Source organism: Diachasmimorpha longicaudata, chromosome 14 (genome assembly GCF_034640455.1).
Source record: "Diachasmimorpha longicaudata isolate KC_UGA_2023 chromosome 14, iyDiaLong2, whole genome shotgun sequence".
Taxonomy (NCBI): Eukaryota; Metazoa; Arthropoda; class Insecta; order Hymenoptera; family Braconidae; genus Diachasmimorpha; species Diachasmimorpha longicaudata.
The window spans coordinates 6343522-6368545 of NC_087238.1; the positions used below are offsets into that span (position 1 = coordinate 6343522).

The following is a 25024-nucleotide window of genomic DNA, read 5'->3' on the forward strand; positions in this document are numbered from 1 at the left end:
CCCTAAAACTATCCCACAGTCCTACAAAAATCCATCATGACTCCATCTCTATCTGGACATTGCATAACGTTTCACGAATTTTTAAAGCGACAAATGACAAGGACTTTAACAAAAAAATCAGATACTCGGACTTCTGGAAAAAAGGCAAACGTTGGCACGAATAAATCATTCCCTTCTGTTGACTCCTTTGAAACTATCTCTTCAAGCGAGATGGGAAATTCTGCATGAGAAGCATTCATTAGCTTTCTCTTCATGGAGGCCGATGATTTTCACAACAAAACCACCACCCAACTGTAAAAATTACGGGATCTAAAACCCATACATCATCTCGAATTCCGCATTGTATAATTCCACGTACTCCATGTACACTAAATGTACATTACATACCAATAAAAAAATGTGGATTCTACATGTGCTACAATTTCTCGCCAGGGAATTTATCCTTTCATAGGATATCCACAGCGAGACTGTCCTTTATGTTCCCATTCTCTCAAAAAGACCATAACACAAATGGAATTTAAAATTCTATAAAAATCCCAAACCCTCAAGTTTACCAAAAGAATTTTGAATTAACGGAGTAACCCCCTCAAAAATGAAAAATCCAACAATCTGAATTGCTGTTAGAAGGGTGTCGAGCATCCCCAAATCGACTTCTATTGACTTTGAAATAAATCCTGATGACTTTGTTTCAAGGCCAGCTGTCCTCCAACCAATTTACCCGGAAAACCATTAAATTAAATCCAAGTCCTTGAACCAGAGCCATAATTTTGGAAAAAGAATTCAAAGTCGTAACCACCTTAGCCCCACACGTCTCACATATTCATTTTATCATTCCCATCTGTCCACTACAGGTACACCCCACCCCATCCATAACAAATGAATAAATAAATTCCCTCAATACTCATACATTTCGAGTCCTCCCCCAAAAACAACTGCATTTCCAAGCATCAATAAAAAGCCTCCCTTCATTCATCATTCCTGCCCTCCGAACATCACACCTCTCACCCCTCAAAAGCGCATTCACAAATAAATTTTTTTCTCCCTTCTCCCCTTCCGCCAAAGCGCAGCTTCTTTCTCCCCCTCGCCCACCCCCCACCCACGCCCATCAAATTCCCCAGAAATAAAAAAAAAAAAATCCATTGGGTCACGCTCTGCTGGGCATAACGTGGGGGTTTTAACGGGGCGGACAGAGGTCTTGACCGCGCCCTGAGAAAGACCAAGAGACTCAGCGATGCCTGTGGCCCAGAGGTACATCGGGAAAGTCAACTAACCACGTTCCATCCCCACCAGCCTGACAAAAACCCTACTCTCTCAACAAACCCATTTACACCGGAATCGCACTCCTCACCACCACGTGGCCCGTGAATTTCTTGGCTCTTCTCCCCCCCCCCGCCCCCTCCCGGGGGGAATTTCCCTCCACTTGCCATCCACATCCTTCATGCGCCCAATTCACTGTACATCCTGGGAAAAATATTTTTTTTTTCTACCAAAGTTCGCCAGGTAGGGGCACCGAGGGAGGGGAAAGTTGAGGCGAGTAAAAGGTACAATTTTCGAGAGTGAATAGAGGCGGCTCGAATCACTCGACGAGTCCCTTTCATTTTCGTTTTTCGTGGTAGTACTATTTGTCTCGACTGAGGACGCCCCACCAGCAGTTTTGTATACAATATATACCTGTTTCTCGGTATATAATACAACCAGATGTCCCACCTGTACCCGCTAACTGTCCTCCATCACGTAATAATTATGCAGTTCAACGGAGATTTTGGGAATTCTGAGAACTGGAAATCCGCGCTGATTGGCTGTGATATTTTTAGTCGCGTTTATTATCGTCCTGAGACGTTTATGGTTCTGTATCGCGATTGCGCAAACAATTTTTATTTACAAAACTACCGAGCCAGTGATTTTTCAAAATTTCACATACGTGACGATCCCGGAACGTCTCCCGGGTGAGCAGAAAAATTCTTCGCGAGGTCTTCAGAGAACAATTCTTGTTTAGCGATGAGTTAGGACGTAAATAAATATTGTCCTTTCCTCAGAGCAGTCTATATTGTGAGAATTTTCTTGAAATCTCATGAAAATATGACATTAATTCTCAAGGCATAACATTCAATTGAATTTACGAAGGAAATGGTCATAAAAATTCAAGTTTGAGGTAGAATTCAAAGAAATTCATGAGCTTTCAGTGGAAGTGAGATGAAAATTTCCCACCTTAATTGAATTTTCAATAGAATATGAATATTCACTCACAAAATTCAATGAATTTTCAGCTTTTTCTTGAATTTCTCCGGCTTTTCATAATTTTCACAGAATACCTGACCTAAAAATCCAATGATTTTCTGACCTTTTAATAACTCAACAAATAATTGATCTAATTACTTCGATTCTTATGCAATCTCAGAGTGAAACCGTCCAAACGAGAAGAATTTTCGGAATCTGCCAGGAAAAATGAAAAAAAATTCCCATGACCCACGTCCTCTAAAAACTCCCCCTCCAAATTAAAGCAAAAACCTTTTCCTTCACTTCGGAAACTCCCAACGACCATAACACCTGTTCACCCTAGTTCCCACCAAATTTCTAGAATGGAATTTCTCGAACGAAAAAAAAACCATTCCCGGTATCTGAAGACCTCCCTTCCTCGACTGAATGTTCACTCAGCACCGCGATATTATCCCATGAATACAGGAGTAAGGAGGAAGCACTCTAATAACTTCCAAATCCCCGGAGATGGCAGAATTTTTCCGAACCTCCTCGGGGTCCCTAAGAACCCCCGGCAGCCCCCCCGGACACAAAAACTGACCTGTTCTAAACTCCTTCCTCCTCCACCCTTGCATACCTCGACTCCCGAATTACCGTGACGACCCCCTACCCCCGTCAACACCGGCAGAACCTCGGCGGACCTCTGGCGAGCCCTCGAATCGAACCCCTAAAGATTAATATCCCCATCTCGTTGTCAATTTGCAACGGTAAACATCCCGAGAATGTACAGTACCTACTGTGCATGAGAGTTTCCAACACACAAAGGGCTTATATCGAGTTCAACGAACCTATCGCGGGACTCGCGTGATTGCTCCAACCTGTGAATCGCTCACATCACTGCCTCGATAAATGACCTATCGTTTCGATCCATAAGTTGTTGCGATTCTCCCAAAATCGACTGCCAGATCGCAATTACCCAATCCCCGTGACGAAAAATATTCACGAAAAATAACAGAGCCCAAGTTCGTCAATCGATTACTGAATTAAAATATCGATAACTCGATTTTTTGGAAGAAGAAAGCGACGAAAAATTCGCCACGAAATCATAACATTTTGCAGAATAAAAAATCAGTAATTTTTAGTAATTGTCGCGATCCTTTCGCCGTGTATACACCGCTGGGTCAATTAATTTACCCAATAATTGGATCAATTAATGAATTAATTGCTGACATACCATGAACCGCTGAGTTGACTCCCCAGCGTCGTGGGAATTATTGTCCTCGTGATAAAAAAAATCCACAGGATCGGAGCACAAGATTCATTCACCACTCACAATCCCTCGAACTCGATATAATGTCTTCGATTATCGATGCCACTGCACTTGACTCGCGTTTTGTTTATCAATTTTGCAATGGGATGAGCATCATCCGAGGAGACGCCTGATTGATCAACTGCCCATCGTCTCCCGACAAAATATTTCGCTAATTCTCGTGCATCGCCGAATGCCAACGCGCAATCACCGATTGTCCATCATTACGACCTTAAAATATATTATTTAATTGTAAAAAATAGGGGTTCAGTCTGGTATTCAGCTGATCCGAGAATTTATCGTAATAACCAAGAGAGGCTCGATGCTGGAGGCTCTCTGCCGGGTACTGGTGGACCGGAGATTCTATTGAACGCGCCAGAGTACCTTCGCCAATGGGCACCTGTGTTGTTTGCAACGTTGCCAGGTCCCAAGCGGCAGGGACAGGGGGCGGGAGATTCCAAATGCACGAGGCGTTATCGAAGTGGACCGGATACTCTCGCTAATCGGGGAACGCTCCTCGGGGGTGACAAAAAAAATATATTTCGAGGGGGAAGTTGAAGGTCGTCGTGCGAAATATTTCTAGTGGTTATGAAGTATTGTGGGCTTCGGGCATTTCGAGGGCGACTCACGCAATTTCTTTTCGAGGAGTTGATGGGATCGTGTCACGCGTAGAAATATATTTTTTTTTATTGGTTGATAGTGATGGAAGCTACACACGTAGCTTATGTGGTTATTAATAATCACACAAGTCTAAGGGAATAATAAATGTCCCTTGAGTGTAAATTTACGCTTTCATTTGAATATTCTGAGCGTAAGAAAAATCTTTTTTTACGATAATGCCCTAATTGATTTCCCGAAAAATTAAAAAAAGTGGATTTCGACGGAAGGAGTCTAGAACGTCCTTAAGATATATATTTTTTCGGTGCTTTGGAAAATATTCTTTAAAAACTCACCCCCAATTTGTGTCAAAAAAAATTGTCCTCTGAAGACCTTCCGATGATTCTTCTGAAGATTTCTGGAACATCTCTTGCAGAGAAAAACTTCTCTGCGTGGTAACCCATCGATTGACAGGGAACTTCCATCACTAGATGATAAGGTAGACGCTAACAATCGCTGTTCCTGGAAGAGATTATATAGGTGAGGTTGCCAACGTTGAGGTAGAATATAAACCTGTCAATAAGGCAGGTCACGAGTACGGGGATGTCGATAACGAGTCGATTTAAAAATCACCCAATGGAAGATATCGGAGTAAAAGCTGGGGAGCCTTTTTGCGGTGGATTAAACATATAAAAAAAATTATTTCCCTCCACTGATCAGCCCTTAGTATCGAAGTATATCCCGCACTTCCCATTGCCTCAGAGAACCCTAGACGCCCTAGACACAAGGCAGACGGTACCCAAATGTCCGGCTCTCGACTTCTGTGCGCGTTGACAGCTGAAGATGAAGTGCAGCACCGCCGAGCTGACAAAGTAAATTACCTTCGATCGTATGAAATACATTATTCGTAAGTATTTCGTGGAAATTGTTCGGGTAATAGTGCTTAAAGGGTTGCAGAATTTACCTGTCACTCTCGCAGCTTTCGAAATGATTTTCCCTTCGCGTGTTCTCCACATCATCCAGTACCCAGAAAACACCTGACATAGCCAATAGCACCTGACGCCGGTGGTGTCTGGCGATGGATTCGCACGTAATTCCGAACAAAAACCACTTATCTATCGCGCAAGTTTTTCGCAAATTTTCCTGTCCCGAAGGAAACAATGAAACATTGCAAGTGGACTGCTGAATTATATATGAAGCAGAAGGTGAGACCTTCGAGAGGGATTCATCTTTCTGTTGTCTACGAACCACCGTCGAGTGAAGAAGCTTCTTCAAGAGTAGAGATAATATTAGAACATTCGCACTTCCAGATGAAGAAAGTAGATATTTTTGCAAATGGATATTACAAAAATAATAGGATCCTTATGACATTAATTGGACTATGGCCCGAGTCGACGATGAGGGAGATCATTTGTGTGCGGATTAGTGTGGCGATCTTGTTGGTTTCCATAATGATACCTCAGGTATATCACCATCTCAGGGGGTGATCATAGGGTGTGCCATATGATGTTTATGTGTTTCCAAACATCAATTCAATTTTCCTTAAAATATTTGTATGATAATTCATCGTGGATCAGTGTCAATAGTGGATGTATTGCTCTCCTTTTTCAGTACACTTATCTCTTCAGGAAATGCGATAACTTGGATGACATGATATTTGGAATAATAGCGCAAATATCAATAATAGTTGCATTTACCAAATATTACTTTGTGGTGAAGAACATGGAACGGGTTTGTATCTTCATTTCGCTAATTAGATTATCGAGGAACTGAAATACGACAGAATTAATTTGACTATTACAGATCACAATGGTTCTTAGGCAAATTCGGGAGGATTGGAGTCTTCTGGAGGACTCACCACCGATTAGAACTCTCCAGACCTACGCGGGAAGAGGAGCTTTTGGAACAAGAATTTATATGAGTAAGAGTTCGTAATATTTCGCGGATATTTGCAATTTACTCACTTATTTTCAAAATGAATTACACTGATTTGTTTTTCAGCTGTAATTTTTTCCTCAGCCTCATTCTTTTCCATTGTTCCATTGAAAGAGGGAATTTTGGATAGGCTGTTGCCTCTTAACGAATCGAGGCCTAAAGTTTTCATGCTAGATGCGGATTATTCCGTCTATGGAATTGATGCCAATAAATTGTTTCTCCCTACTCTGATACACTCCTACTTTACTAGCATGATCGTCATGAATATGATTGTTTCCATCGACACATTCATCCTGATAATTGTGGAACATTGTTGTGGGTTGTTCAAAGTTGTGGGGTAATTTTTCTCAGGAGACGGTCGCAAGCAGAGCACTTCAGTTTTAATTGATGTGACAGCTTGACATTATTAGCAATTAAATTATGGTTGCGAAAGCCGAAAAATTACGATTATGCCACAGCTTTCTTACTAAATTTCAGAATTCTACTGAACGAAACAGAACTCCACGAGTCTTGGAATGTTCAGTGCGACATAATTGGCAACGCTGTAGTTATACATCACCGAGCTCTTTTGTGAGTATTTGACATCTAAATCGTCAAATAAACTGCCGTATTTATTCTCTTTCCTCCGGTTCAGAACTTGTCAGTTTCCAGATTGGCAGAATTTATTGAATCTTCCTTCACGATGATGTATGCTTTTGTCGTCTTGATTAGCATGCTATTAATCAGCATCACCGGACTGGAAGTAAGACCATTGACATGATATATGTGTAAATATGTATGTTTTATACATATATAATGTAATGGTTGTTTCAGTCGATCATAAAAATCAATGAACTAGCAGAAGTGACAAGATTCAGTGCATTTTTAGGCGGTCAACTGACCCACCTGCTGTTCATGAGTCTGCCAGGTCAAGAACTACTCGATCATAGTAGTCAAGTATCCGAAGACGTGTATGTTTGAGACATCAATTAACATGACATTAATTAATAAGTCTTTATCACGGAAATATATCGCAGTTACGGTTGTAATTGGTCCGGCATATCTCCCGTTGGCAAAAAATTAATATCGATTATGCTGATGCGGAGTATGAAACCATCAGGAATGACGGCTGGAGGATTCTATGCTCTTAATTTGGAGAATTATGCTAATGTAAGGTATCATCTGTGGGGGGGGGGGGTTATCCACCGCAATTGAAATTTTTGATTGTCTTTACTATTCCAGGTGTTGAGAACATCGTTCTCGTATTTCACTGTGATGCTTTCCAATCGATAATCGTCTTGCTCTGAATAGATTGTTTTATTGACTTATTGAATTACAATATATTTATCGTTATGGATGAAAGTTGAAGACATCATTCACTTTATCCTGAAAAATACTTTTTTACTAGTCTTAAGGTCTGAAGGGTTGCGGACATTTTATTAAATATTCGATCTTAATCAAACTTTCCCCCAATTATTGAATTCTACCCACCCGCAATGCAATTTGTTTTGTCACGACAACACGCGTGATTTAAATCTCGTCGTGAGGGGTTCTGTTGGCATTCCGTCGGTAGAGCAGCCAGCGAGCTCGTCCGCTGGTAACGGTGAGAACGTCAGAAACGTGAGTGTTGGTGAACATAACCTTCAGAAGTTTCCGGAAATAAATAAACAAAATTAACGGAAAACGACGAGGTTTGCAGCAGTTATTCGTGATTTTTGAAAAACAAGATCGTTCTGTGGGTAAACCAGGTGATAATGGCCGAGGAGAAGGTGTTAGTTAATTGCTACAACCGAGGATGCGGACAGAAGTTCAATCCCAGTGAGAATAAAGAGGGTGAGTCAGCAGGAAGAATCGTTTTCAGTTAATTCAAAAATAATTTCACGATGGTAAAATTCTGAGAGAAATGCCGAGTGTTTTTTTGACAAATGTCAACGTTTACTTCTGGTATTTAGACGCGTGTGTCCACCACCCTGGCACCCCAGTATTCCACGACGCCTACAAGGGCTGGTCGTGCTGCAAAAAAAAGTGCACCGACTTCACCGAATTCCTGAACATCAAAGGATGTACAAGATCCTTCCATTCAAACGACAAACCCCCGGAGCCTGAGAAACAGAAAGTCGACAAGACGAAGGCCGACGAGGTGATACAGTACCGTCCACCAGTGAATAGCCAACCTACCCTGGAAAGACCGGCCTTCGAAGCACCTCAGGTGACACTGACGCCGACAGTCTCGCCGACTCTCCTCGATCAGATAAAGGGAATCACCGCCAACGAGCCCTCGACCCTGGGGGACAAGGAAGTGCAGGTGGGGGAGAGCTGCAAGAACAAAGCATGCAAAGCCAGTTATAGCGGTGCTGAGTCCAATGACGAAGTTTGTGTTCACCATCCTGGGGTCCCTATCTTCCATGAGGGACTCAAGTTCTGGTCCTGTTGCCAGAAGAAGACCACGGATTTCTCGGTGTTCCTGGCGCAGCCTGGATGCACTCAGGGCAGCCATATGTGGATCGTTAAGGTGGTGTAGACTCAACAAAACTAATTTTGTTTTACCAGTGTTAATGATGGAAAAGAAAATTCTCTATTTTATATTCGTTGGAGTAAATCACTTGTACGTTCGATTGTTCTTTCAGAATGAGAGCAAACGAATCGAGTGCCGAATGGATTGGCACCAGACAGGATCCCATGTCGTCGTCTCAATTTTCGCCAAGAAGTATAATCCAAATAAATCGTTTGTCAAGCTGAATCCTATTCGACTAACTGCTAGTTTATTCTTTCCTGAAGAAAATTCGAATTATGATCTTGATCTGGAGCTGAGAGGGGTAGGAAATCTCTAATTATCAATCGAGTAATCAGTTGCTAATCGCTTAATTTTCTTTTTGGTTTCTGGCTAGGTTGTGGACGTTGCAAACAGTTCTGTCAGTATGCTGCCCACTAAAGTAGAGATAAAAATGAAGAAAGCCGAACCTGGCTCCTGGGCTAAACTGGATTTTCCCAGAGAAGTAATAAGGAAAGTAGAAAAACCCCTACAAAACGACGAAAACATTGCAGAGCGCGTAGACGCAGTTGACCTCAGTGACCTGTGAACTTTATTAAATAAATACTATCTTCATCCTGTGCAGTGATAAGTTTCCAAAACCACTGATTTTGTATGAAAATGAAAATTCTGAATTTAAATGCTCGGAGACTCCAGAGGCCGGGTTTTACGACCACCTTGACATAAAGAATGAAATCAATGGCAGTTGGGTGCCATTCGGTTCACGAGGGATAGAAAATAAGGACTAGCTAATTGTTGAAGGAGCTTAATGAATCAGAAATAAAACTTTGATGTCCATGAACAATTTTATGGGATTTATTTTTTCAATTTATCGAGAATATCTAGACGGTTAAAAATTAAGACTTCTTTTTCTTTTTTAGTCCTTTCTGCACTTTCTCTTTAATTTCATCTATATTCAAGTCACCTTTCCTCTTTTTCCCTTTAGCCTCCACTTTAGTCTGCTCCTCAGGGGGGACAAATGCCTCGGCCCTCTTCTCCTGCCTCTTCTTTTCGGCTTCCTCATGTCTCGCGTCCATTTCCTTCTTCTGCCTCATCCTCTTCTGCTCTTTGCTGAGGAAATACTCACCACTAGCCAGTTGTTTATCCAATTTACTCTCTTGCTGTGGCGGTGGGAATGGTGTGTACGGTTTCTTCTCCTTCTTGACCTTGGGTTGCTTCCTCTTAGATATGTTTTTCGTGGCGAACTTGGGGAGAAATCTGTCCCAATTCTGGTCCTTAAGTTTTGGATCTTTTGCCAATTCTCGTTTGATCATCAACGCTTTGATGTTGTAAATTGGGTGGATGTTCTTCATGGTGTCCTCCACGATTCTTCTGACTTGTTGGAGGCCCTTGTGTGGGCCCAGAGCAGCCACTGTCTGACCCTGCACCATAACATAACATCCTGGAAAATGCCAAGAGGGAGAGAGGTGAGTGAGGTCTGATTTGTGGATTCTGAGCTGATGGAATTAAAATAACACAGACAATAGGAACAAACCTGTCAGAAGTTCAATAGATTTCAGTGTACACCCATTGGGTCCAATCAACCTCTGCCTCCTCTTAATGAATTTCTCCTTGTTCCTGACGAATGACGAGATTTTTATGATGTCAGCACTGACATCATCCTTGAGAACACGAACGGCCTGTTCGAAGGGCACCTTTCGAGACATCAACTTGATCATGTCCCTGGCTTTTATGATTATGTAGGGGTCCCAGGTCTTTCTCGTTGTTTTCACTGTCATGCTACCCTCGATCAGGTCCAGCTCAGCCTTTATTCCATGCTCCTCCAGGGCTTTTTGCACCAGGGGCCAGCACTCATTGAGGTATTTCTCCTGGTACTTCGGGAAAAGTGTCGCGAAGGAACTCTCCTCCAAGAGACGACTTGGATTGTCCTCTGGTCTGAATTCTGGAATTTTCAATGACCAGGCGTCGTCCACAGGGCCTGATGCACCAGGTGCTGTACCTGAGTCTGCGTCCCCCATTTTTCTATCTTCACTGATTTTCCGATTTTATTTATTTAATTGTTTGGAGCTTCTAATGGGGCTGGATATCATTAGAGGTTATAAACAATGATTCTCACATTTTTTTCATTGATCACAGAATTTTTCAACTCCTGGAGGACAGAAGGCGGGTTGGAGGTTATGAAAGTGTTCACACAATTTTTAAAAATTTTTATAACTCAATTTTTTGAGTTTTCTGGCGGGGGAGGGGGGAGAATTGACTTTAGTTGTCTTTTTGGAAAGTGAGGTTATGTTCAACTGCATGCACGTGCGGAAGAGACACGCCATGTTGACGGTGCTTAACCTGGTGGGGATATACGAGGGGTTACGAAGGTAACCGAAATATTGGAGCAGCATATTCGAACCTCATTATGATTATAAAATTATTATTGGAGAGCGCATTCTCTTGAATCTTGAATTTTGATAAAGTGAGAGGAAATAATTTTGCACTAATTAATCAATTAGTGAGGACATGAAACTCGATACAAGATATTAACCCATACGATAGTAAAGCAGTGTTCAATAAATGTGGAGAAATTATTAAATAATTACCAATGAATAACATAATCGCTAATTATGAACTATTGTATTCAGTGATTATGAGTCATTAACTCAGAAAAAAATCTGAATTGACTATTGAGTCATTAATTCACAGACAGCAGAAATGTATGCATCGACGTAAAAAATACTGGTTATTTTCTGCGATATAAAGAAGTCAATGTCGAAGTAAATCGCGGAGCCGCGGGTGCACGTGCACCAGAGAACTCTGCACGTACTTGTTTCTCTGCATTTGGAGAACCATTAGCGATGACACAGCGTCCTGCCCAACGATCGTAAAATTAATGACCCCTGGAATCGAGGGAAGTTATGCAGCATGTCATGACAATTCCTTTGTCCTCACAAGTTAACAAAAGCAAATTTCACTGTTAACATTTTTTGTTTAATTATATCGGGCAAATTATCCAAAATTTTTATCTTTGTCCACGAAATTTCATTTTGTCCTTAACAGTGCACAGCAATAGTCATAAGTTTAGTTGCGATTGAATGATTGCGTTTCCATTTAGAATTTAAATAATCGCTCGAATGACACATGTCACTAAAAACATGTTTGTTATTTCCTGTACCGACTTGGGAAATTGATATCGTAAGATAAAGAAAAAGTCTGCATAGTAATCATATTTTCCGGTGCCTGCATAATCCACTGTATACTTACCTCCCTCTCCCCTGGATATCCGCGATTTTCTCGGTCACGACAATATTGCATTGACATCATTATCTTGGAATTACCGAGGCAATTCACGTCAGGGGGAAAAATCACTAGCTGAAGATACTGATAAACATCGTTTCATTGTTGCTTGATCAAAACATTTCAGAAGGATTTTAATGTGATATGGGGAACAAATTAGAACGAACGATTTAGATCAATCGCAAAATTTCTATTTCCCAGAATTTTTTTCCTCAGTCTAGAAAGGAATTGTTAATGTCTGTTGCCGTAATTCTCTTCCTTTGTTTGATTTTCTTGTTGTCAATGTTTTGTGTTTGCTCCACGTCATTCTGCTGTGATAACAGCCTCCGTTTGATAACTGCAGAATTATTATTATCATTTATTATTCATATGTGGTCCAGATATTAGCTGAGGCTTTTTGGCCGCAAACATTTTGCAACTATAAATTATTGTTTTCGGTATTTTGGCGAAGTTCTTTTAGGGATAAATAATTTGTCGTGACAGTGATTATTCATATTACAATTAAAAAAATTACTATAAACAAAGGACTTCCCTTTCACCTCAGAATAATTTTTTCTCTCACGTGAGAACATCCTATTCTCAAAATCCCATTTGAAAAAAGGGGAAAACAGGGAACCGCGGGAATCCCACTACGCCCCTGCCTCTGCGCATGCGACAATGGCGTCTTCCTCATTTCGATTCAAAATCGCGTGTACGTACGAGCGAAAATCGTCTCAATGTATCAAAAAGCCGCCGCGTCGGGGGAGAACAAAGACAGCGAATGGAGTTATGAACATTTAGTCTGGGGAATAGAGACAGTATGACCCTGTGCCAACGTCATAATAATGAAATGAAACAAGGACGGAGCGATGTGAAAGCAGGTTGGGTGCATTGCCGCATGCGCTGGGTCGATACTCTTGGACTCGATGAGTGCAAGTGCACTTGTACTCAGGGAGACAGTAGGCAGGAGAAAATTGCGGGATGAGAGAGAGGAGGAGCCCAAAAAAAATATGGAAGGTCGAACGAACCCTAGAATTTCATGGCCCTACATACCTTTCCGTTTTTATCCCATGTTGAGAAAAATAAAAATTTTATTTTTATGGTTTATGAACATTTGCATAAACGCTCGGAGGATTGTTCGTTGGCATGTGAGGAAAAACGATTTTTTATACGGGAAAATGTAAAAAAAAAAATACTGAAGAGTTGGAGAAGAGACATTTTGGAAGCTCGAGAATTGAAGACAGTCTTTGCATTCAGTTTTTCTAAGGTGAAATAGGTTTGTGGTTTTTATTCGCACGAATAATCGAGTTCCATGAACTGAAAACGGGTTTGAGCCGTAAAAATATGAACAAAAAGTGGGAAAAATATTTTCTTTACTTTAGAAATTCAGTGGAGAGCAGGATGAACGAAATTCCGGGGAGTTTGCTCGACTATTCTTGCACTATTTTCTTTCATTTCCATTCTATTCTTTTTTTATTGGGTAGCTGTAAGTCTGCTTTAACTCGATAATCGATACCGCGAAGGGTCTTTCGTCACCGCAACAAATATTACCGTAACAAACTTTGACAGTTAAGAAAAAGGTCAGATGTTGACGTTTAGCGGGTTATGCACATTCAGATTATTCGATTATCCGTCGACCGGGGTGAAAAGTAACCCCAGTCGATGGGCAAGGAAATTTCGGTGGAGAACCGCATAATTTTTCCATCGATGATCGACCCTGGCGGATCGATCGATGGCTATTCCATGAGGAATCGCTAGATCGCTCAGTGCACGCGGCCGATGGTGAGCCGACCGTTGGCTGATCACAGGATAGATTTATAGTCCAATGATGGTGGATCATTGGTTGATTCACCCTCGGGGAGTGGATCAACAAATTTCAAGTACAAAAAAATTTTAAAAGTCTGGAAAATCGTTCGCAATCAAATTCCCAAAATTCAAATGAGGAAATTTCGAAAAATTCCAAAACTTTCATCTCTTTTCTCGTCTCCATCACAATGTTCCCGGAGATGACTCATAAATGCCGCTCTCGGGTGAACGTACGTCCTTTCGCCGAAGCCCCAGTATTTCCCCCGTAAATCTACACCCCTGCAGTGGCCGACACGAGGCCAGCGGAGTGCTCTCCCCACAGCCAGCTGATTTTGACGCTGGTAGCTCCTCGCCAGTAGCATAACGTGTGTGTCCGCGAGTCGCACGCAGCCACTCACCCCGTGACACCGACTGGCAAATCACCGCAAGTACAAGTCACACGTCCGAACAAAGTGTTCTTACACCAAAATCCCCTAGAATTAATTAATTAATATCGGTGAAAAATCAAATCCAACAGTCCGCGGACTGAAAGTTTTGTGAATGGAAAGTGCAACTGCACTTGTGTCAAATCGACTCGCCTCCCCCACCCCCTGAGTGTGTCTGGACAATAGGCAGTAACTACTGAAATCCTTTGTGTCTTTTTCTACTGATATATTCGACGATGCACACGAGCGCGAGTCACTCAACTGTCAGTTGATCGATGCCAGTAGTGACAGTAAGTCAGGATCAGACCAGACCTGAAGTGATTGTTGTCCCTTTAGTTGTGACGTCGGGGGTGCGGGGGTATGATAGCCAACGGACTACCCACCAACTTTCAGTGAGTTTAATGTTTTTTCCATAATTTAATCCCTCATTATTTTTTTTCGCTGAAATTTGCGATTTTTGGTGGGGTTTAGTCGGATTTTTGGAAAATTCCCTGTCTCGGCGGTCTCGGGGCAATTTCTCGAGGTTCTTGAAGGTTAGATTGGGGCGAGGACGAGTAGGGGAAGTGTGCAGTATTGATTGGGGTTGTTTGTTAACAATTGATGAATCATTAATTTTTTGGTAATTATGGAGGCACAGGGGGTGGCTTTTGGGAGTTATTGATACGAAGGGAGGTGGCTACAACGATTGGGGGTGTGATGTTGATGGGGAGATCTTGGGATTAATTTTTTGGAGGGTTGAAAATAGAAAAAAATGTATTTTCATGTTTGCATTTATTCCCTCCAGTTTTTTTTTAATTCTGGTCAGGACAATGCAATGACAATGAACAGGCATTGTCAATGAATTTTTCAATGACGCGAACATTTCGATGAATTAATGTTTCAATTATTCTCAGAACTTTTTTCTTTGGTTTGGAACTTTAGAATTCAGCAGCGAAGTGGAAAAACGTGAGACTTATCTTCGAGTGTAGTTTTTGGACGATATCTCCAAATCTGAGAGAGATAGCAGATTTTTTGTCAGGACTTTTGATGTAGTACTTGATTCGCTTCAGAAAAGAGGTTATCATCAAAATTTCGCTATCTCCTTTTGATTCCGAGATATTTATTAAAAACGGGTCAACAGTCGAAAGTGAATTATCGTCGTCTCCCACTTCGCTACTGAATTATTAGTCATTGGGTTCTGTGTGTTTTTTGTTTAATTAATATCATAATCAATTTTTTAGAGAATAGAAAACATCGCATACCCGTGTTTTTTATTTCTTTACAATTTTTTAAAGGTGAATGCACGTTTCTATTTTTTTTGTTGTCAATTGGTGGATGTGGGTTGCCATGCGAGCATCGCCACGACACCCCCTTTTTATCACCACCAATTCCACTGCACCAAGTCCACTGTGAAATATTTCAGAACTTTAAACTCCATTCGCAAATGTTTTCTTTAACATTCACTCATCGTCCTTGATTCATTAGAATGTCACGCCGTTGATACTATCTAGTGCTAACGTTAGAACGATGATTCTCCCACACGAGGACTTTACTCTTTGCCCTGTGCCATCATCGATCTCTGCACGACGAATTCTCATCAAGATGATTATTATCTTTTCTCCCGGTGATGAGAGCAATTGGGAGCACGCGTGTCATTAATTAATTTCTTACTCTTTATTGTTTTTAATTGACACGCAATTGTTGGGGGTTTCTAACGCCTGGGGGGCTGGCGAAAATTAAAATCGTTTTGCAAGTTTGAGGGGGCGATCGACCTTTTAAATTATTTCCAGAGTTTGTTAATAACAATGTGCAGTGCTGATGGGAATTTATTAACAAATGAACAATGACTGCCTTCTGGAAATTTTTTAATAAATTAATTTCAATGATTTCTGAAAGATATTCCAGGAGCTGATATTTTTCTACGCGAACCTCGTGACTCTGTTCATGCTTCACTCTTTCTCTGCTGTACTTTCATCAAGTTCCTCCTGTCTCGGATATTTCTAGTCCCTGGGACTTGGGGAGGGTATTCCGAGGCACGTAGCGACTTTCAAGGAGACTTGGAATCCACTTCAGTCGCTATTTCGTTGGTAGCACAATAAGAAATTCGCGCGTGCGCGAGTGCCTCTACATCACGCACAGCTCCTAAATTTCTCCTATATACCTGGTATTTACTATTGACATTAAATGCATAAAATGCAGAAGTCGATTACGAGAACACCTGATTACACCTGAGAACTAAACAAAATTTTAAATACATGTCACTCCATTTATATAACTATCTTGTATTTATTTCATGAGATACAATTTATATTTTGGAAGTTTTTCCTTAAATTATTTGACTGAATATTAAATAAACATTTGAAGACTTTCTGTGAACAATTAATATTCATTTCATAGTGGACTTTAACATTTTCATTAACTTTCGTTCCGCTTGATAATTTTTATCAATTGATGTCGACTGAAAGCTCCACAAATTCACACCTGGGCACCACCAGATAACATTCCTTAGATCGTACCTTATCTCCTTAATTAATTATCCGTAAGATCGATAAAAATTAGTTCTTAAACGTGATTTGTAAAATCATTTGTGATAATTTTCTTGTTTCCTTTCTTCCGGATATTTATTGTGCTTTATTTCACACGTGAATCATACCATACAACAGCTGCAGAATCGTAATTCCTCTGTCACCTCGTGATATTGAATTTCTTTAATCGATGTTAAATACTAGCGCACCTCGCTGCAATGTGTAACCGAACACCATCGGTTGTCACGTGAAATTAATTGAATATCGAATTAAATTATTCGATTGTCACAATGATTCTTGCAAAATTCGATAGTTCTTCACATAAAGTATTATATATTATTATCGATTATCAATTAGGCTTTTTTTTCTAATCATGACAAACATCCGCCGTTTTCTTGGCCACATGCCAGAGTAACTGTGACTATCCTGTCGCCGATCAGTCTGTTGGAACGGGCGCATTGCACGAGTTGCGCCAATGCTTTACCATTCGCATAATTTTTTTCTCCCGATTTCACATCTCTCGAATACTATAAAATATTCACCTCAAATGGTCTGATTTTTTTTTTCACTCTCGACGGGAGACAATGAACGGAAGAGAGTGCTGGAGTCGTTTGACTCAGAGAGTGAGTCACTCTCGATAGAATCATTGCGCCGAAGGCTGAGACTTGTTCGTTATAAAATTCAATAATTTATTTCACCTCGGACAAACAAATCCGAGTGTTTCGGGACGTCATAGAACTCTTCGGGGACAAAAATTCCAGTTTCAGAACTGAGAGGAATCCCGAAGTGACAAAGGAAATAAATGATTAATATTTAATTGAATGGATCAGGGAATAATTAATAGCGTAGTGATTAAATCATGCGGTAAAAAATTGCTGGGATAAAAAAAATTGGCCCATCCAGTTGCAATTGTCCGATGCATTACCAGGAACCCTCTCCCACGTGTTCCTCTCCCATACCGGAAATTATTCATCCCGCAGTATCTACCCCGTCTGGCCACTGCAGCAAAGTCAATTTTATTCCCTTTCGAGGACCAAATCACGCACACAGACGGCACGTGTGAACGCAAACCGACGAATGTATTCAGTTTATCAGGCAAAATTGTTTTTCTCGCTTTGCGATCATGCCAATTTGCTCTCGTTATTCATGCCAAATGCTCTGAATGTATAAACACCCGAGAACACCACCGATGGAATAGATTAAGCGCCAGATTTTCCCTCTCTCATTCATGAAATTCGTGAATAAAAATTTTATATTCTGATTTTCAGGGAAAGATAAGGGTAACGGAGCATGGGTGACATGAAGAATCTCACACTGAGCAGTGGTTCGAGGTACAACGGGGAAGAGCAAGTACAGTTCATCGCTGAGGGAGCACATCAAGTGACAATCAGATCACCACCTCCAGCACTTCATCTGGAGAGTCTGAATAATGCAGTTCTCAGGTAAAGGCCACTCCAGCTGATGTTGTAAGATGATTTTTTTTATTGTTCGAGTCCCCAAGATTTATTTACGGTGTCAGGAATATTCGAGCGAAACCCAATTGTTTAGAGAAACGACTTGATGTGTCGGAGAGTTCAAGTCCGAGCTAAATGAATTCGCTTGGTCAGATTTTGGCGTCGTTTCATTTCGCCCACATTTACTGATTCTATAACTAGAATATTCTATTCCACGCAGCGTCGCATTATATCGAAAGCACTAAAGCAAATGAAACCCTCACCCCACCCCCAGAGAGATAATTCATTTGAATTAATATCCCTCGAAGCGATGGTTTATTCAATTTTCATGGGAGATCGATTTGAAATAAATGAATAATTCTCGAATAGAGTCGAGAATTCGCCCTACAGCACCACCTCAAGCAGACAAAAAATACGAGCCACCACGTGGTTACACCCCGTTGGCAATGAATCATTATTTATTTCCCTCGCGTTATTGTTCATTTGGTAACTTTTATTGGTGAATTTCCCTCGTTAATTCCGCTGTAAAAATATATTCTTGTTCTATTTCCAGTGGCTCCCAAAATAATCTTCACTGCAGCTGTAATGGAACGGTATCGTCTAATGGCAACGCCACGGGCTGTGCTACGGGTGGTTTAGCCCGCAAGGTCCAGAATCACACGGGCATCAGTCCCGGCCAGGTGAACAAAAAGCCGGTGGTGGCACTGACACACTTGCCAAGGAGACCACCAGTTGACATAGAGTTCAAAGACTTGGCCTACAGCGTTTCCGAAGGCCGACAAAGGGGTACAGAATTTTCTGAACAATAAAATTTGCAATAAAAATAATAGCACGCGTTTAAACGTCAAAATTCTGGAACGTTCAACAATTTTTATGAAAAAAATTGCTATCTCCCGTAGATTTCGAGATATCGCTTAACATTCGGCTCTGAGATAAGGCGACTTATCTCGTTTTACCATTTCGCTACTGAATTTCAATTCCAACTCACATTTTTTATATTGAATTTCACTTTTTTTCTGGCGATTTCTATCGAACTTTTTTCTACTGTGTAATATATTCATGACGTTTATCATAGACGTGGAACGATAGTGATAAATAAAAATGTATGCGATTTCCATAAAGCGCGAGTATTCTGAGGTTCGCATTGAAGATAATTTACTTCTTTGAAGTGAACGCTCTCTGCATCTTAGAAAATTTTCCTCTCGATGTCGAACAAAACTAGATCAATTTGGTTTTTCTACAGCATTTCTCTTGTGAAGATAATCTCAACGGAAATTTCTTGGCCTAAATTCCATGTTTCCACAATAGATGAGTAGTAAAAACTTCCCATTAATAGAGAAAAAAAATCCTGACGCAAACCCTATTCAGATTCTCCTTCCATAAACGGAAAAATGTGTGATGTGATTTCCTTTGCTCTGTTTTATAATTTTTAATGAAAATTCCAAAAAAGTGGTGTGGAAAAGCGTTGGGAAAAGTAGGACAGAATTTTCAATCTCTTCCAGAGGCTGTAATGAAGGACGAAGTGAAAATTTCATTTACAGTCCATTTCCATTTATTCCAGGGTATAAAACTATATTGAAATGCGTGACTGGAAAGGTCAGGTCGGGCGAGCTGACGGCGATAATGGGACCCTCAGGGGCTGGCAAGAGTACTCTCATGAATGTACTCGCAGGATACAAGTGAGTTAATCAAATACATTGACAACTTAGTTGGCACCAAATAGCTCCAAGATTCCCATACGATTATTACTATTTATAAATCAATTTATAAATAATTTTCTCCCGTCCTCTTGTGACCTGACCCTGTCGATGTCCCCCAGGACCTCCAACCTCAACGGTTCGATTCTGATAAACGGAAAGGAGCGGAATCTCCGTCACTTCCGGAAGACTTCTTGCTACATAATGCAGGACGACCGGCTGCTGCCCCACCTGACGGTCCACGAGGCGATGACAGTCTCAGCAAACCTGAAGCTTGGAAAGGACATAGACGCGGCGGGGAAGAAGGTCCTCGTCGAGGAGATCATCGACACCCTGGGGCTCTCGGACGCCAGCAACACTCAGACACAGTCGTTGTCTGGTGGCCAACGAAAGCGCTTGTCAATAGCCCTAGAGTTGGTCAACAATCCACCGGTGATGTTTTTTGACGAGCCGACATCAGGACTGGACAGCTCCTCGTGCTTCCAGTGCCTCAGCCTCCTGAAGTCTCTCTGCAGAGGTGGGTGAACGTCGAGAATGATTTATTTATTCCGATGATTAAATAATTAATAATCTGTTGCATCACAGGTGGAAGGACCATCATCTGCACGATTCACCAGCCCAGTGCGAGACTGTTCGAGATGTTCGACAATCTGTACCTCCTCGCCGAAGGCCAGTGCATTTACCAGGGAAATGTTCACGGTTTAGTGCCATTTCTGTCATCGATGGGTCTGGACTGCCCTAGCTATCACAATCCAGCTGATTTTGTGATGGAAGTGGCGTCCGGAGAACACGGAGAGTGCGTGGAGAAGCTAGTGACTGCCGTTAACAATGGAAAGTGCAATAATTATCAGAATTATAACACGAATTTGTTGACACACGCGGTATCGAATGATATCGCCAAACAGTCGTCCCCGGATGATGGAAAAGAGGGAAAGGTTGAGGGGCTGATACCCAATGGAGTGGCCAAGGGCCCACCAGGAACAGTCCTGAATATGCCAGTGTCCTGTACCACTTCGTTACTGGACAGTGCTGAGAGCATTGAGCAGAAGGTCGGCTTTCCGACCAATGGCTGGACGCAGTTCTGGATTCTCTTGAAGAGAACTTTTTTGTCGCAGATGAGGGATATGGTATGTTTTTAAAAGTATTTTTTATATCACCGCATTCTCGAGATTTATCGAGTCACGAATGTCCTCCGATGAGTCAGTTTAACTCGCGAATGTCTCGCGATTTGAATTAACATCCAATCACTGATGTGAGAGCACAATTGAATGATAATAATCGGTGGAGAATAATTTTAATACGGACTAGGGATCAATGGACCCCTTGACGTTTTGGAAAATTCGATTCATTGACCGTAATTAAGAGTGAGACCCATTGACATCGGTAAAAGTATCAAACAGAGCATTCCGGCTCATAACTTGCTAGAGTTCACACGCACACACCCACGGATTTCTTGAACGGTGCCCTGTTTCATTGAACCCAGAGGGATGATTGAATCAATCGCGACGACGTGCTCATTATCTCACGAACACCTCAGTCAATTAATCGAGTATTGAGAGAGAGAGAGAGAAAAAAATCACTTTTAATCATATTTTAATAATCATGGCTTTATTTAGGGCCGCATTTGACATTCGATGAATTTTCAGACATTAACGCGAGTGAGATTGATATCTCATATAATCGTTGGGTTTCTCATTGGCGCTCTGTACTACGACATAGGCAACGAAGGTGCTGAAGTCTACAGCAATGCAGGCTGTGTCTTCTTCACTGTCATGTTCCTGATGTTCACCGCCATGATGCCGACTATTCTCACGTGTAAGAAATCCGAATCCAACAACGAAGTGATGAACTGAGATACATCATTTCTGACTATTCGCTATGGACCAGTGTTTTCACGCTCCCATAGATTCGGAGATATAAGTCAACTTATCTCGTTTCACCACTTCCCTACTGAATTGATCAATCACGATAATTACGTGCATTCAAGGTGTTTTATTAATTTAATTTCTTCACTACAGTTCCCATGGAGATGTCTGTGTTCGTGAGGGAGCATTTGAATTACTGGTACTCCCTGAAATCGTTCTACCTCTCTAGAACGCTCTCTGATCTACCATTCCAAGTAAATAATTCATAACATTGACATTCGTAATTATAAGAAGCCATTATCCAGTTATTCCAGATAATGAAGAAATCATGTGTTTGTTGTGCTCATTATTTTTTCAGACTGTGTTCTCGATAGCCTACGTCATGATCGTTTACTTCATGACATCTCAACCATTGGAAACTTACAGATTTTTAATGTATCTCAATATTTGTGTACTGACAGCACTTGTATCCCAATCCATTGGATTGTTGATTGGAGCTTCAATGAGTGTCGAAGTGAGTAACAACAATAATTCCTAGAGGTCCAAAGATTACATTCTCTTTCGATAATCCAGAGCTCTCTCAATGTTTATAATTAATTTACAGAGTGGAGTATTCATTGGCCCAGTGTCGACAGTTCCCATAATCCTATTCTCTGGATTTTTCATAAAATACACCGCAATGCCATCGTACTTGAGCTGGTTGTCTTATCTGTCCTTCATTCGTTATGGTTTTGAAGGTGCAATGTTAACAGTCTTTGGGTATAATAGACCACGATTGAAGTGCCGCGAGGCTTACTGCCACTACAGAGAGCCAAAGAAATTTCTCGAGGAAATGGCAATGGACAAATCGGCCTATTGGCTCGATGCTGTTGCCCTCCTTGCCATGCTCATTGTCCTAAGGTTTTCCACGTATTTTGTACTTAAACTGAAGATAAGATCACTGCGCTAGGGGGTACAATTGCCATGCATATAGGATAATCAAATTTAGTAGATGATGAAGTGGTTGAATTCGATGGCACCAATTTTCCGTCACATTGACCTCTGGATATGACGGGAACTATTGTTTTTTTGGCAATATAGCGGAAATAATTTGAATTAAGTGGATTTAATAAATGAAAAAATCAGTCTCAAGTTCATCGAATTCGTCAATTAAATCGTGACTCGCACGCATTATTAATTATTCATAGGAAATGACTCGTTCTTTACTTTTTAAAGTTTTTTAGAGTTGAAAAATATTTTTTAATGACTCGATATGGAGAGTGAAACTCAAAAGTGAATTTAAACAGCAAAATCACTTTGAGAAAAAATCCTAAATTCTAAATCCAATAATTTCTGATCCTCCAAAAGAACTTTGGTCCGGTGAATTTCGCTACTTCATCATTCAAATGAATGACGGAGCAGACAATAACGTCCGTAGACGTCAATCAGCCAAACAGTGCGTTTTGATCGATAAAATTACAATCGAGAAACATGGAAAATATAAAATCGAAGAACAGATTAAGACTGAAAAATTAATTATGGATATGAAAAATTGTCGAGTAAAACGAAAAACAATTCAAATCATAAAAAACTAGAGCAGATTATAATAATAGGGGACAGAGGGGTGAAATAGTTACGTTGATTTTGTTAATTCATATGACTAAGTAGCTTTAATAATATAACAACACTCAAATTATTACCAAGATGATGGATTTTATGGTTCATTGGGATTTACTAGCACACGCTGAAATACGAAAACTTGATGAACAATATCCGACAGGTATTTTTTAATTTTAATTTATGGTGAATCATATTTTTATTCTCGATTTGGAATAGTTTTGCCGTAAATTGACACTGGTTTTGAATAAGAAAAATTATTTACAATTCTTCGACCAATGTCAAAAATGAGAAATGTATTCCAATTTTCTAAATATTTTTTTTATTCAAAACTTCTTTCGTAAATTTGATTTTTGAAAATTTGAAATTGTCGAAATTTCCCCTCCAAATTAATCGCGATTGATCGGCAATTATCGGAGACGTAGACACATCACAGTAATAAGAGTAAAAGAAGACGAATCGATAAAAAAAAAAATTGTTTTAGGACCGCTTGCTTGGCATTCCCCCTGTGGGGATGAATTTCCTCACATTTTCACAATTAATCATCAAATAACGTCAACTCATATCGTAAGGGTCATTACACCGTTTAAACTCACCCATCGCATTCATTGAAGGGTTTTTAAAGAGATTTACCTTGTAAAAAATAATTGATAAGCAAAAAATTAAATTATTAAGAGCCAACACTTGACCAATCACTGGCTGCCTGGATGTTTTTCTCTTCAATTTCGAGGATAATGAGTTAATGATGGGAACAACTAATGATTTCTGCAGTAAAGTGATGAAAGACTAGTTAAAAATGTTATTCACACTTATTTTTAATTAATCTTCGGAGGAAAATGTCACCACTGATTCAATTATCCTCGTTAACTTGAAGAACCCAAAACATAACTAGGAAATTCCGTGTGTGTGCGTGTAAAAATTGTTAAGTGATTCGTTAAAACATTGTATCGAATGTTTCTAATAGTGAAAATGGATATTTAAAGAGGCCTATGTTCAGCAGACCCTCGGCAGGATCTCATTTAGGGTCAATTAATCGAATTTTACAACAATTAAAAGGAGCGCTCGATGAAGTAGCACTTTATTATTATTATTTAAAATTAAATACGTTTATTATCCTCCAATTATGGTTAGTCATAAGTAGTTCAATGAGTTAATTTCACCGAGATGAACTTTAAATTCCAGTGATTTTATCATTTTTTAATTCATTTCTCTTGATATTATCGGAAAAAAGCACTAACTCTCTTTTTACGTCGATAAAAATCAGGAGTGAATAATTTTTATTGTTATCCTATTTGTTTAAAATATTTCCAAGGTGGCTAGGTCGGTCGCCAGATGAATTTTCGTGGGAAAAGGCAGTGATAGAAAATCAGTTAAGGCTAGTGGAAAAGAATACCGTATGAGCAACCATTCCATCAAAAATCTACCTTCATTTTATCTAGAGAATTTTTAAAATAAATTTTGAATTCGAAATCCTCGGGGCAATTTTGTCTCATTGTCCTTTCCATCTGAGATTTTCCTGGCTATCGACTGAAGGGCAGGTAATGGATCTCAAAATTGAGAGAATAAAAATTCCACGACCCAATCTTTTCACAATTTCGCTGATAAATATTTTTTTACAATTTTGGAAGCATTGAATTTGTATATACTCGCTATCGAAATTGTATTCACCGATGGATTAGTTAGATATTTCGGACTAGAGTATTTTTTTATTGCATTACGTTTTAAGAACATGACACTATTTACTATGAATTAACCGTTATATTGTTTTAGCATTAAGACATTGTTTATGTGAATTAATATTTGTTTATCAAAGTGCAAGGTTCATGAGAATTGAAATAAATGAATGATAATTGACAAATAATATTTCAATATTTTTCCTCAAAAGTATGGACTTACTGAAAAACATGCC

At 40.2% G+C, this 25024-nt stretch overlaps 5 protein-coding genes across 7 annotated transcripts in view; 3 read left to right on the top strand and 2 right to left on the bottom strand.

Annotated features, from left to right (window-relative positions):
* LOC135169220 (protein turtle) overlaps positions 1 to 4593 on the bottom strand; it is a 35035-nt gene extending 30442 nt beyond the window's left edge. For 2 of the 3 annotated variants that reach the window (XM_064133997.1, XM_064133993.1), the window contains exon 1: positions 3431 to 3860. The gene's annotated coding sequence lies outside the window, so the exon portion shown is untranslated. Of the gene's footprint in view, positions 1 to 3430; positions 3861 to 4458 lie in introns of those variants that run through there. The other variant, XM_064133995.1, reaches the window with a different exon arrangement.
* Positions 4594 to 5113: 520 nt separating this feature from the next.
* Positions 5114 to 7378, top strand: LOC135169228 (uncharacterized). Its single transcript, XM_064134016.1, has 9 exons — positions 5114 to 5565; positions 5714 to 5833; positions 5906 to 6023; positions 6104 to 6374; positions 6515 to 6607; positions 6689 to 6779; positions 6851 to 6987; positions 7054 to 7186; positions 7259 to 7378. The coding sequence occupies exons 1-9, from the start codon at positions 5263 to 5265 to the stop codon at positions 7307 to 7309; spliced, it is 1317 nt and encodes a 438-aa protein (XP_063990086.1). The 5' UTR covers positions 5114 to 5262; the 3' UTR covers positions 7310 to 7378.
* A 205-nt stretch (positions 7379 to 7583) lies between these two features.
* LOC135169233 (cysteine and histidine-rich domain-containing protein morgana) lies at positions 7584 to 9351 on the top strand. The gene is made up of 4 exons (XM_064134025.1): positions 7584 to 7849; positions 7969 to 8528; positions 8644 to 8832; positions 8905 to 9351. The coding sequence occupies exons 1-4, from the start codon at positions 7771 to 7773 to the stop codon at positions 9094 to 9096; spliced, it is 1020 nt and encodes a 339-aa protein (XP_063990095.1). The 5' UTR covers positions 7584 to 7770; the 3' UTR covers positions 9097 to 9351.
* Positions 9334 to 11565, bottom strand: LOC135169232 (KRR1 small subunit processome component homolog). The gene is made up of 2 exons (XM_064134024.1): positions 10042 to 11565; positions 9334 to 9948 (listed from the first exon to the last, which is right to left on the bottom strand). The coding sequence occupies exons 1-2, from the start codon at positions 10523 to 10525 to the stop codon at positions 9404 to 9406; spliced, it is 1029 nt and encodes a 342-aa protein (XP_063990094.1). The 5' UTR covers positions 10526 to 11565; the 3' UTR covers positions 9334 to 9403.
* Positions 11566 to 13916: 2351 nt separating this feature from the next.
* LOC135169222 (ATP-binding cassette sub-family G member 4) lies at positions 13917 to 24976 on the top strand. Its single transcript, XM_064134004.1, has 10 exons — positions 13917 to 14391; positions 17772 to 17945; positions 18511 to 18743; positions 19519 to 19636; positions 19777 to 20171; positions 20240 to 20781; positions 21301 to 21469; positions 21673 to 21773; positions 21878 to 22033; positions 22124 to 24976. The coding sequence occupies exons 2-10, from the start codon at positions 17794 to 17796 to the stop codon at positions 22466 to 22468; spliced, it is 2211 nt and encodes a 736-aa protein (XP_063990074.1). The 5' UTR covers positions 13917 to 14391; positions 17772 to 17793; the 3' UTR covers positions 22469 to 24976.
* Positions 24977 to 25024: the final 48 nt, after the last annotated feature.

Bases quoted from the DNA above. Each gene is read 5' to 3' on its own strand.
- LOC135169228 (XM_064134016.1), top strand. From the start codon at position 5,263: ATGAAACATTGCAAGTGGACTGCTGAATTATATATGAAGCAGAAGGTG. The intron at 6,608-6,688 runs GTGAGTATTTGA...GTCAGTTTCCAG, and splicing joins ATACATCACCGAGCTCTTTT to ATTGGCAGAATTTATTGAAT. The intron at 7,187-7,258 runs GTAAGGTATCAT...TTACTATTCCAG, and splicing joins ATTTGGAGAATTATGCTAAT to GTGTTGAGAACATCGTTCTC.
- LOC135169233 (XM_064134025.1), top strand. From the start codon at position 7,771: ATGGCCGAGGAGAAGGTGTTAGTTAATTGCTACAACCGAGGATGCGGA. The intron at 8,529-8,643 runs GTGGTGTAGACT...TTGTTCTTTCAG, and splicing joins GCCATATGTGGATCGTTAAG to AATGAGAGCAAACGAATCGA. The intron at 8,833-8,904 runs GTAGGAAATCTC...GTTTCTGGCTAG, and splicing joins TTGATCTGGAGCTGAGAGGG to GTTGTGGACGTTGCAAACAG.
- LOC135169232 (XM_064134024.1), bottom strand. From the start codon at position 10,525: ATGGGGGACGCAGACTCAGGTACAGCACCTGGTGCATCAGGCCCTGTG. The intron at 9,949-10,041 runs GTTTGTTCCTAT...GGCATTTTCCAG, and splicing joins ATCTATTGAACTTCTGACAG to GATGTTATGTTATGGTGCAG.
- LOC135169222 (XM_064134004.1), top strand. From the start codon at position 17,794: ATGGGTGACATGAAGAATCTCACACTGAGCAGTGGTTCGAGGTACAAC. The intron at 19,637-19,776 runs GTGAGTTAATCA...GATGTCCCCCAG, and splicing joins AATGTACTCGCAGGATACAA to GACCTCCAACCTCAACGGTT. The intron at 20,172-20,239 runs GTGGGTGAACGT...GTTGCATCACAG, and splicing joins CCTGAAGTCTCTCTGCAGAG to GTGGAAGGACCATCATCTGC.